The sequence below is a fragment of the Antrostomus carolinensis genome, unplaced genomic scaffold (genome assembly GCF_000700745.2).
Source record: "Antrostomus carolinensis isolate BGI_N321 unplaced genomic scaffold, ASM70074v2 scaffold13962, whole genome shotgun sequence".
NCBI lineage: Eukaryota > Metazoa > Chordata > Aves > Caprimulgiformes > Caprimulgidae > Antrostomus > Antrostomus carolinensis.
Genome location: NW_010301782.1, coordinates 7,230 through 20,366, shown reverse-complemented (window position 1 = coordinate 20,366; position 13,137 = coordinate 7,230). Strand labels below are relative to the sequence as shown.

Here is a 13,137-nt window from a genome sequence, read left to right as displayed (position 1 = left end):
CCCCAGCCTTGCCCACACTCACCTGCAGGCGTCGGCAGCTGCGCAGTACTGGGACTGGATGGCCAAATTGATCTCCATGATCCGGATGGAGTGCAGTACTGGGCTGGGCTCTGTGGGTGGGAGGAGATTTAGGAACAGCAAAGGGATGGCAGCTTGGGTAACCTGAGTGAGAAGGGCTGGAAGGGACACTTGGCCACTGAGACCACCTTTCCTCATCACCCTGTCATCAGAGAGGAGGTCAGATTGCTGCAAGACTGTGTTAACACCATGTCCAGGCTTGGAGAGAGGTTTGGATTGGATATTGGGAAACATTTCTTTACTGAAAGAGTGGTCAGACATTGGAACAGGCTGCCCAGGGAGCTGGTGGAGTCCCCATCCCTGGAGGTATCTACAGGACGTGTAGATGTGGTACTTGGGGACATGCTTTAGTGCTGAACTTGGCAATGCTGGGTTTCCAGTTGGACTAGATGATCATAATGGTCTTTTTCCAACCAAACTATTCTATGAGAAGGGGTGTCCCTGATGATGCCAACAGCTGGTCATCGTCACCGTGCTCCCAGTGTGACTGATCTGTGTGTTCCTTCCTCCAGATTCGATTTAGATCAAGCCAAGACAGGGGTAAGAACACAGATACCAGTATGGCAACCTCAGAAGGGAACTAGCAACTGGTTAATATGGTCAGAAAGCATCAGGCAGCACCAGGGAGGAAGGACAGGGCTGGAGGCTGAACCTGGCTGCGCTGGGAGCCAACAAGCTGCAGGATGGGGACACAGCGAGAGCTGTGCAGGACAAACGAGACCCAGTTGGTTGAAGATACCCCAGGAGAGAACCCAGGACCACGGTGTCACTGCAGGGAGGGATGAAGATAAGGTCTATAGGGTCCACCTACCACCCGTGCTGGGATCCTCTGTGTGGGACCACTCGCTCCCCGGATGCTTGATGCTGCGCTGCTGCCGGCTCTGCCCCAGCGGGGAGTTGCTGCGGGAGAGCGAGAGGTTGGAGATGTACTTGGATTTGCCCTGGATGTGGGTGAAAGGGGAGGAGGGGCTGGCATTGGGGCTGCCGAAGCTCTGAGACCTGTCAGGTGTCTTTGGCCACTTGGTGTAGGAGATGGATTTCCCGGTGATGCCCCTGGATTTGGCTTTGATGTTTGTCACTGGTAGGAGTGAGGTTTGACTTTGGTCTGTGAAGAAAAAGGAAGAGAAAAGTTGGGCTGAGAGGCAGAGAGAGGCCAGCAGCTCCTGACCTCTGAGGTCAGAGCAGAGAGAACAGCTCTGGGTTTGTCCTGTCCCCATGTCACCTCCTGTATAACCCCACCGTGAGCAGCTAAGGCTTCCCAGCTTCTGTGGTCACCAGTGGTCCCCAGGGCTCAGCACTGGGACCTGTCCTGTTAAACATCTTTATCCATGATCTGGACCAGGGGATCAGGGCACCCTCAGTCAGTTTGCAGAAGGCACCCAGCTGGGTGGGAGTGTTGATCTGCTGGAGGGTTGGGAGGCTCTGCAGAGGGGTCTGGACAGGCTGGATCCATGGGCCAGGACCAAGTGCATGAGGTTCAACAAAGCCAAATGCCAGGTTCTGCTGGCATGAGGGAACTGGGGGTGTTGAGCCTGGAGAAAAGGAGGCTGAGGGGAGACCTTGTGGCTCTGTGCAAGTCCCTTGGAGGAGGGTGGAGAGAGGTGGGGGTGGATCTGTTCAAGCAAGGACCAAAGGACAGGACAAGAGGAAATGGGCTCCAGTTGTGGCCAGGGCAGTTGAGATGGGATGTGAGGAAGAATTTCTTTGCTGCAAGGGTTCTGAGGCATTGGAAGGGGTTGCCCAGGGCAGTGGTGGAGTCCCCATCCCTGGAGGGATTGAAGAGTCGTGTAGACACAGTGCTGAGGGACATGGGTTAGTCATAGGGGACTGGTCAGTGTTGGGTTCATGGTTGGACTCAACGAGCTTCAAGGTCTTTTCCAGTCGAGGTGATTCTGGGATTCTGTGCCTGAAGGGGCTGGTGGGATCCTCACAGAAGGAGAAGCTAGAGCAGGCTGTGGGGACAAAGCAGGGGCAGAGCCCTGGGCTGAGGCAGGACCTGCTGTTTAAGGCAGGGTTAAGACATGACTCCAGTGGGGTTACAGCTCTGCAGTGACTGCCTGAGGTGCTGTTTCTCCTGCACCAGTGACTTGCAAAAGCCCTGCTTGGGCAGCCAAAGGCAGGACACACCTCCTGGCCTCTCAGATCCCTGCTCAAGACAGCAGAATGAGCTCAGACTGCAAGGAACAGCTGCTCATGGATGCTGGCCAGCCTGGTGTAGCCTCTCATGACCTTGTGCTGGCAGAGCAGGCAGCTCCAAAGACCTTCCAGCCCCTACTTACCCCTGGCAACATGATCACGGATGTCTGAGCCATGCCACATGGGTTTGGAAGTCCTACTTTGCCCAACAGCTGCCTGCTGAGAAGGTCTCAACCCAGGCAGTGGGTGTGGAGGACACCAAGCACATTTTGAAGGGCAGGTTGCATGTCCTTTTTCATAACGTGCAGAGGTAGGACAGGAGGTGAGATGGGGTTGGGGATCCGAGGTGATGCAGTGGTGGAACAGACACACCTCAGTGTTGTTCCAGCACCTCCTGGGTGGCACTTACCTGTCCGGTTAGTGGCATGAGTGGGGCTGGTCTCAGAGGGGGCAACAGAGGAGACATTGGTGGGAGCAGCAGAGCAGCACATGGAGAAACAGGGTGGGCTGAAGCAGGCACGCACGCTGGGACCAGGTAAGCCAAAGACTAAGTCCTGCGTGTCTTCTGTGACTGCAGGAGAAACAGCAGGGACACCTGGAGTAAATCAAGGGGAGAACATCTAACAGGAGCAGCACCAAGTGCTCCTGGAATCCCTTCCACAAAACCAGAGCCCCAGGACCTCCCAGCATGAAGAGGAGTTCCTCACCTTGTTTTTTTTAGAAATACACAAATTCCACCCAAATTCATCCCAAGTAATTTCAGGTGTTTCACTGAAGTTACCAAGACCTGAGTTGAGGACACCACAGGCATCTCCAGAAGATAAGGCAGATGTCAAAGGGGAGGAACTGTGGCCTTGGGATGTTTTTTCTCCCATATCTGCACACAGAGCCCAGAGCAACACCACTTCTGGGCACCAGAGCTATGGGATACACCACAGCTCCTGCCTTCACGCATGGTAGCTGTCCACTGAGCAGAAATTTCTACTGAGCTCCTAACAAAGATGTTCAAGATTTGACCTGTCCAGACCCTGCCCAGCCACAGCAACAGTTCAGTTTTATCTGTATCTGTCCCACGTTTTGCTTGTCCACATCTTGCCTGTCCCCTTAGCCTGGCTCAAGGTTTCTCAAAGACTTAGAGAAATCAAAAGACCACTTTGTCATCTCCAAGACTTCCCTGACTACACGTATTTCTTATTTTATTACACATATTTTTTTTCTCTGGTGAAAGGAGATGCAACACCCATCTCCTGGAGGGAATGTGGGCACCAGCCTCTGGAGCCAACCTTCATCCCAACCAAAACCCAACCCTTATCCATCATGTTCCTCCACTCCTTTCCATCCACCTTGGATCCCACAAGCTGTTCCTTTTTTCACAGCTCCCTGTGAAACACTCTGCTCTGGAGTTCCTAAAAGAACCAATCAATTGTGCCTTCCACTGCTCTTTGTTTTCCTTTTTAAGGGCAGGATTTGGCAGCAGATCCCATTAACTGAGGTGCTTCACAGGTCTGCACCTAAGGAGGAACTCAGCCAGCTTTCCCCGTGTCCTTTCCAAACATTCCCAACAGGGATGCCTCATAAAAAGCAATAATTTAAGGGTTTTTTTTCCTATCCTTTTGTTTTTTGCACAATAAAATGACCTGTACTTGAGATTGAACCTCCACAACCAATCTAACCACATATGAAGGGAGGGTAGGAACAGCATTTTGGCCAATTCTTCAAAATCTTCATCCTTTTTACATCCTCCCCCCACTCCTTTCTAACTGTCTGCTCCTGCTCTACCTGTACTATATAATTTCTTCATTCAGCCTTTAATTAATTGGTTCTTCAATCTCCTCATCCTCATTTCCCCTTCTTGATAGGATCCATAATCCTTCCTCCTGGAGTCCCCACTTGCTGAAATATACTCACACCCCTTTTTCTTGAATTCTGTTTCAGATTCTTGGTCTTCTGTGGTGCAGATGGAAGAAAGAAGAAGAATTGAGAGAAGGGATGTAGGAATTAAATAAAGAATATCATGAAACAGTCACATACCGTGGACATAGAGCGACCGGGACCCCAGGACCCCTGTGTCGTAAGAGGGCCAGGAGACAGGCAGTGGGCACAGCAAAGGAGCTACAGGACAGTGAAGGGAGATGGGAAGAAGAGGTAGGTTGGGAGAAGATGAGGATGGGGAAGGGTGGGATGAAAGAGGATATGGAAGGTAATAGAAATAAAAAGACAAGAAGGGGAAAATTAAAAGACAAAATGGAAAGCAAATGGGTTGGATGAGAGATGGAACCAGAATGGGAGGGAGAAAAATAAGATGGGGAGAAGACAGAGAGAGAAAAAAAGAGACTCATTATCTGGTAACACGTGCACCCAAAGGGGTGAGGTGTGCCAAAACCATGTGCACGCTCCCCAGGCTGGGGCCATTCCCTCCACGTCATCTCCACACCAAGGGCACTGTTTGAAGAGGAAAACTCTTGTCTAGTACAGACTGGACCAGCCCCACTGCAATCAGTGGGATGAAGCTGCTTTAGTCCAGCTGAAGAGGCATCTAAAGAACATTGGGACTGGTCATGAGTGGATATGTGAGCAGCCAAACAACAGGGTATTCTCTTTGTCTTCTCCATTCCTCACTTCTTGCTCCAGATCATTTAACTGACATCAGACTTGGCTGTGCTGCTGTGTTTGGTTCATTTTACAGCTTGATAGGACAAGAGGAAATGGGCTCCAGTTGTGGCCAGGGTAGTTGAGATGGGATGTGAGGAAGAATTTCTTTGCTGCAAGGGTTCTGAGGCATTGGAAGGGGTTGCCCAGGGCAGTGGTGGAGTCCCCATCCCTGGAGGGATTGAAGAGTCGTGTAGACACAGTGCTGAGGGACATGGGTTAGTCATAGGGGACTGGTCAGTGGTGGGTTCATGGTTGGACTCAATGAGCTTCAAGGGTTTTTCCAGTCAAGGCAATTATTGGATTCTGTGATTCTCACTCCCTAGAACTGGGCTCAATAACCCCACAGTGGCTCCTTTTTTCCCTTCAGACTCTCCTGGCCACCACATCCTTCCCTCAGAGCCCAGAAGGACTTACCCATCGATATCCACAAGGTCCTCTTCACTGCGCAAGCTCAGCACGTAGAGCGTGGACATGGACACCACACTGGGAAGAAAGAGAGAGGTACAGGCTAAGGATGGGCATGGGGCAAGGGACATGGAGGGATTGAAGAGTCGTGTAGACACAGTGCTGAGGGACATGGGTCAGTCGGGGACTGGTCAGTGTTGGGTTCATGGTTGGACTCGATGAACTTAAAGGGCTTTTCCAATCCAGGCCATTCTGGGATTCTGTGATAGAATTGTTTTGATTAGAAAAGACCTTCAAGATCATCATGTCCAACAAAAAACCTCACACTGTCACAGTCATGTCACAGTACTGATCTGCTTCCAAGAGACTTCATCCTATGAAAGAAGCTGTAGGTCCACAGCCCCTCACTACACACCCCACGGGTGGCACGAGCCAAACCGATGAGCTTGGAGAGAGACAGTGGAGAAGCAGCAGCCTGGATGTGTGGTCTCACCTGAATGCCATGATGATGACCAGGGCAATGATGGTGCCTTGCAGGAAGCGCTGGCTGATGCAGGCTTGTTCTGGGACAACTGATGGTGACTGCAAGAGGAAAAACCCCAAGATCAGCTTAGGACTCTTTACTGCTCTGGACCTCGCATGGATCCCACCCAACCCATCCCACACTCTCTTCCTGCTCCCCTGCAAGCCTGGAGACCCCTCAGCACAGAAGCCTTATAACATCTTCATTAGGCATGGACAAAAAAGAAGGAGAGATCATGGAAATGGGAGCAGTCAGGGTCTCTCCCTCTGCAGCACATAGAATCATCAAATGGTTTGGGTTGGAAAGGACCTTCAAGATCATCTAGTTCCAATGCCCCTGCTGTGGACAGGGTTTCCAACATGTAAGAAAACACAGGAGGACCATGCAGACAACCCTTCTTAGTCAGGCCACTGTCCCCAACAGCACGTTGCTCCTTTGGGAGCGGTCCCTTACCTTGCTGGCTACTTTGTGGGGCCTCTTTTTGTGGGGCACACTTCCTGCACGGCTGAACTGGCTTCCTGTTTGGCTGCAAGGAGAAAGGAGGAATGGAGCTGAGATCATAGAATCCCAGACTGGTTTGGATTGGAAGGGACCTTAAAGATCATCCAGTTCCAACCCCCCTGCCAGCAGCAGGGACACCTTCCACTAGACCAGGTTGCTCAAAGTCTCATCCAGCCTGATGAGATTGTGATCCCCAGGCAAATACGTGGTTCTCTGGTAGGGGAGAAACCTCTGTGTGGCATGACAGTCACAAACCCTTGTCACTTCATCTGCTCAGGGGTAGGTGAAGTGCTGGTCCATCACTCAGAGAACTGGAATTCTGCCCCAAAACCTGCATAAGCTGACCAGGGTCAGGATGATGTTTTTGGAAGCATGAGAAACTCTTTGCCCTGAGAAGGCCACTCACTTACTCGAGGAGATAATTTCACTCTGGGGTGTTTTTGGGCTGGTCTAAGAGCAGGCTGTTGGTATGTCTATGCCAGACCTGTCTCACCAATCTCAGCTCCTTCAACCTACCCTGGGCCAAATGACAACTGCCAACACCCCACCACTCCTCCCATCTCTCCTTTCCCAAATCAAGCTGTCACTCAGGACTGCCTGGCCTCAAAAGGAGACATCCCTTCTGGCTCCTGTGCCCTCAGCACACTCATACCTGAATGTCCCAGAGCTCACAGTTGACTTCATGCTGTCCAGCCGTTTGAGCTTGGCCAGCTTGTGACTCCACCTCTCCAGCTCATCAATACGGGTCTCCAGGTTGTCTGTCAGTTTGCACAGCTCCTTCACAGCTCCCACATTCTCCATGAAGATCCGCTCCTGCCAAAGAACAGGTCAGCAGTCTGAGTGGTCTGGCACATGGAGGCTATTCCTGCTCCCATGGATCTGGCCACCCTGACTGCTCTCTCATGCCCTGCCCCATGGGAAAAGCTACACAACATCCTGCTCTGAGGAGAAGGAATCATCCAACATGGCCCATCTAGATCTCTACAGCCCCTGGAGATAAGACCAAGAGAAAGACTCTTCAAACATAATTCAGGAGCACAGCACAGACTGGGATCTACCTGTCTGGAGAGCAGCTCTGTGGAAAGGAACCTAAGGGTCCTGGTGGACAACAAACTCAAGATGACTGAACAGTCAACAGGATACTGGGTTGCAACAATAAGGGCACCACCAGCAGAGATGAAGAAGTCATTGTCCCACTCTACTCAGCACTTGTCAGGCCACACCTGGAATATTGTGCTCAGTTTTGGTCACCTCTATACCAAAAAACCTGTGGACAGGCTGGAGAGGGCCCAGAGAAGGTCCATGAAGGACTAGGAAGCCTGCCATATGAGTGGAAAGGCTGAGAGAACTGGGTTTGTTCAGCCTTGAGAAAAGAAGACTGAGGGGACACCTCATCACCACGTTCCAGTACCTCAAGGGTGGCTACAAAGAAGATGGAGACTCCTTTTACCAAGGATTCACATGATAAAAATGATGGGTAATGGGTAAGTTTTGGACACAAGAGGAAACTTATGACAATGAGAACAATCAGCCATTGGAATAATCTCCTGGGGGAAGCAGTGAGCTCCCTGGCATTGGACATCTTTAAGATTCAGCTGGACAGGGTCCTGGTCACAAAGGAGAAACAAGGCACCAAGGTCAATCTTGGTCATTCCTACTCTGGACAGAGTGATACAGGAGAGAGCTGGCAGCTTTGGGAGGCTGTCCCCTCGATGTGTGCTATGGGAGGTTGTCCCCTCGATGTGTGCTACGGGAGGTTGTCCCCTCGATGTGTGCTATGGGAGGATGTCCCCTCGATGTGTGCTATGGGAGGATGTCCCCTCGATGTGTGCTATGGGAGGTTGTCCCCTTGTCCCCTTGATGTGTGCTACGGGAGGATGTCCCCTCGATGTGTGCTATGGGAGGTTGTCCCCTTGTCCCCTTGATGTGTGCTACGGGAGGATGTCCCCTCGATGTGTGCTATGGGAGGTTGTCCCCTTGTCCCCTTGATGTGTGCTACGGGAGGATGTCCCCTCGATGTGTGCTATGGGAGGTTGTCCCCTTGTCCCCTTGATGTGTGCTACGGGAGGATGTCCCCTCGATGTGTGCTATGGGAGGTTGTCCCCTTGTCCCCTTGATGTGTGCTACGGGAGGATGTCCCCTCGATGTGTGCTATGGGAGGTTGTCCCCTTGTCCCCTTGATGTGTGCTACGGGAGGATGTCCCCTCGATGTGTGCTATGGGAGGTTGTCCCCTTGTCCCCTTGATGTGTGCTACGGGAGGATGTCCCCTCGATGTGTGCTATGGGAGGTTGTCCCCTTGTCCCCTTGATGTGTGCTACGGGAGGATGTCCCCTCGATGTGTGCTATGGGAGGTTGTCCCCTCGATGTGTGCTACGGGAGGTTGTCCCCTTGATGTGTGCTACAGGAGGTTGTCCCCTTGATGTGTGCTACGGGAGGTTGTCCCCTCAATGTGTGCTACGGGAGGTTGTCCCCTCAATGTGTGCTATGGGAGGTTGTCCCCTTGACGTGTGCTATGGGAGGTTGTCCCCTCAATGTGTGCTATGGGAGGTTGTCCCCTTGATGTGTGCTACAGGAGGATGTCCCCTCGATGCCCAGAGCAGCAAACGAGCTTCTCACAGGTTATGGAGAGGTCAAGCAGCCAGGTGCTCTGGGTTATCCTGACATAACCACCTTATCTTATCTGGAAAGGAGGGATTATGACTAAGATCCTCCCTACAGGAGGCTGCCAACAAGGAGACTTTCCTGAGGGAGAAGCTGCCAACTTTCACCAACATCAAGCTAGTTCCTCCCTGCTGATGTCTGTTGTCCACTCAGCACTGCTCCTGACATCTGAAAGATCAGCCAGGTCTGAAACTCATAGGGGTGGTGTTGGCCTAGAAGCATTTCCCAGGCATCACAGTTTCCCTCTTCCATTTCCAGCTCCACAACTCCCTCGAGCCAGGTTCAACAGCCTCCCTTGTCCCTCCTAGCTGCCACCAACCTTGTTCACCACCAGGAAGTTCTCAAGGGTCTTCCCATTGGAAAAGACCAGGTCTCCGGTGTCTTTCACAGCTTCAGGCAGGATCTCCTTTACCTCCTGAGCAATGACACCTGCATGGAAACAGCACAGTTGGGTCAAGGTGGTCTGGGCAGGACTCCTCCTGCCACAGCCCTTTTCTCTGGCCCATGCGGTTGTTGGCAGGAACCCTGTTCACCAGGGATGACACAAGGTTGTCTTCTGCTCACCCCAGCCTGTGCAGGGCCAGGCAGAGCTCATTGGTGGCCTAGACAGCCCATACAGGCTCAATGACAGAAGATCAGAGGCTGTTCAGACGAGGATGGTTCCCAGATTGCACAGAGAGGGGTGTTCACATCACCCCACCATGGTGCATGGTTGTACCCCTGGAGAGAGGTGGTGGGGACTTGGAGAACCCTCATCACAAAAGGCCACCTGTGGGAAGTGCCATCTTCTCTCCCACTCACTAAAGAGGGAATTTCATTAGATGCCTAAACTTCAGGTGGTGAGAACCTCATCCAACCACCGGGAAAAGCAGGGCAGAGCTGCTCAGCACCAGGAACAAAATGCTGCCGTAGGTTGCAGAACATGAGGTCCACGCAAGCAGGTCACCGTGGTGTGACACAGGGCCCATACCTGTCTCAGAGGTGTTGTCAATGCCCACCGTGGCTGCAAACTCAGGCTTGTAGTTGTAGTGTACTAGCCGCATCCGGGAGATCCTCTTCAGCTGCTCTGTGGTGTCCACCTGGGACAAAACAGACACGTGATGCTCCTAAGAGGGGTTTTGCTTCTGAAGTTCCCATCACTCTTGACTCCAAGCAGCAAACCTCAGGATGGCTCATGGTAATAGCTTTGTGAGACAGCACTTCATGAGACAGCCCTGAAACCTGCTCAGACCAGCCAGGAGGACAAAGAGCATTTGGGGATAATCTCCAGTTCTTCTCACTGGACAAGTTCCTTGGGTAGTGAAGCCAGGAGGAGACCAAGTCTCGTTCCACAACCAGGCCCAGGGCAGAGGCAGTTCTCATAAATATGAGACATGACTGTACCCAGCTTTTCTGGACAGGCACATCCAGCTGAGAGCACTTCAGAGCAGAGCTGAGCTTCTCACCCAGGCTCTGGCAACCCCTTCCCTAAGACAAGGTGGACAGATATGTTTGGGACAATCAGATTTCTAAGGCATTAGTCAGGAGCTCAAGCTGCCCATAAGGACTACGTCAAAATCAGCAGCTGAAAACAGGTTCACAAGGACACTCTGACTTTCTATGGTGCCTTCTCAGACCCCTGATCACACCAAACCCAGCCTGGTTTGCCTGGCTCTTACCTCCTGGATGTCCTCCTTCACTCGGACATCTGAAGGGTGCATCAGTGAACCCATGACCTTCACGTTGCCATGGACCACGAGAGCTTCATCAGGGCGGTCAGTGTTGATGCCAACCCGGCCGTGATGAAAAACAGTATCAGGGAGCTGTGCCCGCTGCCAGAGGACATCACTGTCACTCTCAAACTGGCCAGGGTTGGAGGCCTGTGGAGAGACAGGAAAGTGAGGACTGAAAAGCAGGAGCAGCAAAAGCAGGGAGAGAAATGCTGGAGCCAGATCCCAGACAACACGGAGAGCTACAAGCAAGGTGGTAAGAGTTTGGAGAGGGTGAGAAAGGGCTGGGTGGAGAAAGCACTGAAAAACCAGAGGAAGGCAGGAGGATCACCCAGGACATCCAGGAAAGGACTGTGGGGCACCTGCAGAGGTTGAGGGAGAAGAGAGGGACTCACTCTGACAATGATGCGCTCAGAGATGTGGGCTGCGAGCGTGTAGTTCTGGTTCTGTGCATGGGCCTGCAAGGCCACCACCAGCATGAAATACCTGCCAAGAGGAGAGAGACATCAGGGTGCCATCCTGCACTGGGAACTGCTGAGTCCACTTCCCTTCTGGAGGCCAAGACACCAAGCTTGGTGTCCTCTCCTTGTGCTGTGGAGCACAGGCACTGTCCCCAGTCCCTTATAGAGTGGGGAGACCCTTCTTGTGGCCACAACAGACATCTCCTGTCCACCACACAGGTAAGGATGGCCAATTCAGGAACTGTCCCCCATGTCCCCCTTCCTCCAACCACACTCCCCAGCTTGGTGACTGGCACATCCACAGGTCTTGAGGGCTCAGAATGGTTTGGAGAAGGCACGTGTGGTCCTCACCTCTGGTCTGGGTTGGGTTTGCCTTTCTTCCGCATGTTGTTGGCCGTGGTCTCGCTGAAGTGCAGCCGCCCCACGGTGACCTTGGTGACTTGCTCTGGAGGCAGGTTGACCCTGAGGAAAGGAAAACAGAGGAGCGAGTGAGTGAGGACACTGCTAGAGAGGAGGTTCTTTGAGGAATGGCCATCTCCTGGCCTGTTCCACCAAGACAGGTCTATGAACTGGGCACGGAGCAGGGAATGTAAAGAGAGGAAAACTTTGCTGTGGGAAACAGAGGAGAAAACTGGTGGAGAGTGTGACACCCACAGTACTGCCCTGAGACCTCCAACTCAGCCCCTTTCCCCACCTTCTCCTGCTATCACTTATTCCCCTGGAGCACTTCCCCCAGGTGAAGGTACCTGGGCAATACTCACGTGACGGGGTTGAAGGGCCGTTTGCTGCGGTCAGACTGGGACTGCTCTATATTGATCGACTGGTTCAAGGCCTCTAGCTGGAGAGAAAGATTTGGGCATGTGACAAAGAATCATTGAATCATAAAGGTTGGAAAAGACCTTTAAGATCATCAAGTCCAACTGTCAACCCAACACCACCGTGCCCGGTAAACCATGTCCCTGAGTGCCACATCTACATGGTTTTTATGGAAAGCTGAGACCTTCCCCTTCCCACCTCCTCCTCAGCACAGCCCAGCTGTCTGCCCAGCCCTCCTATGACTCGGGACAACCAACTTGCAGCATTCAACTTGAGTGTGGTCATTGTCCAAGCATGGGTACCTCCCTCAGCAGGGTGGCACCTAAGGGTGAAAGGATCTTCCCAAAGTGTCTATATACCTCTGGAGTCAAAAGTGAGTGAGAAGCAGCTCTGAAGACACCCAGGCAGTGATTGAGTCCATCTTCAGACTCATATTTCAAGATCTGCCTTGTTCTGGCCTTCAGCGCTCTCCTACACACTCCCCTACAACTGAGCACATGAAGATGTGGTGTTGCCTGATCCCAGCCATCTCCTGAGCATCCCTTCTCCCAGCTGGATTCACTCCTGGCCCTTAGCTCCCGCTTGCCTTCACTCCGTGCAGCTTCAGGTAGAAGCACTCTAAGGGTTTCAGGCCTTCGGGGGTCTTCACATACTTGGGATCTCCAAGCATGCCGATGTAGACCGTGACCTGGAAGTGATTCTTCTTCTGGCACACAAAGGCATCATCACCCACCGAGAAGTTGAACCCTTTGTCAGCATCGACGCGGTACGTCAGCATGGGGCTGTGGAAAAGGCAGCAGGTGTTAGACCAGAGCCCTGTGCACACCACGAGAGGTTCATGCTTTCTGGGGGGAAGGATGAGCCACACACTTGGAAGAAAAGACAATGAGGGGTCCATAAGGCATGGAACAAAGTCACATCCTGGGTGGGATGAGCTGGGAGGGACAGCTCACCTCCACGTCCCACCAGGTATGAAAAGCAACTGTGTCAGAGAATCATGGAATGGTTTGGGTTGGAAGGGACCTTCAAGCTCATCCAGTCCCACCCCCCCTGCCAGCAGCAGGGACACCTTCCACTAGACCAGGTTGCTCAAAGCCTCATCCAACCTGGCCGAGAACACTTCCAGGGAGGAGCAGCCACAGCTTCTCTGGCCAACCTGGGACACTGTCTCACCACCCTCACACCAAACAATTT

General features: G+C 52.5%; 1 protein-coding gene across 1 annotated transcript in view; it reads right to left on the bottom strand.

Moving 5' to 3' along the window:
- MYRF (myelin regulatory factor) overlaps positions 1-12,725 on the bottom strand; it is a gene marked incomplete at its 5' end in the record, with an annotated part of 15,436 nt that extends 2,711 nt beyond the window's left edge. The window contains 15 exons of the mRNA XM_029083930.1: positions 23-110; positions 890-1,183; positions 2,624-2,739; positions 4,246-4,326; positions 5,281-5,349; positions 5,765-5,853; positions 6,248-6,320; positions 6,948-7,108; positions 9,277-9,386; positions 9,928-10,036; positions 10,616-10,816; positions 11,062-11,152; positions 11,479-11,589; positions 11,889-11,965; positions 12,530-12,725. Coding sequence (XP_028939763.1) covers positions 23-110; positions 890-1,183; positions 2,624-2,739; positions 4,246-4,326; positions 5,281-5,349; positions 5,765-5,853; positions 6,248-6,320; positions 6,948-7,108; positions 9,277-9,386; positions 9,928-10,036; positions 10,616-10,816; positions 11,062-11,152; positions 11,479-11,589; positions 11,889-11,965; positions 12,530-12,725 — 1,866 coding nt within the window. The remainder of the gene's footprint in view (positions 1-22; positions 111-889; positions 1,184-2,623; positions 2,740-4,245; positions 4,327-5,280; positions 5,350-5,764; positions 5,854-6,247; positions 6,321-6,947; positions 7,109-9,276; positions 9,387-9,927; positions 10,037-10,615; positions 10,817-11,061; positions 11,153-11,478; positions 11,590-11,888; positions 11,966-12,529) is intronic.
- Between the last annotated feature and the right edge of the window lie 412 nt (positions 12,726-13,137).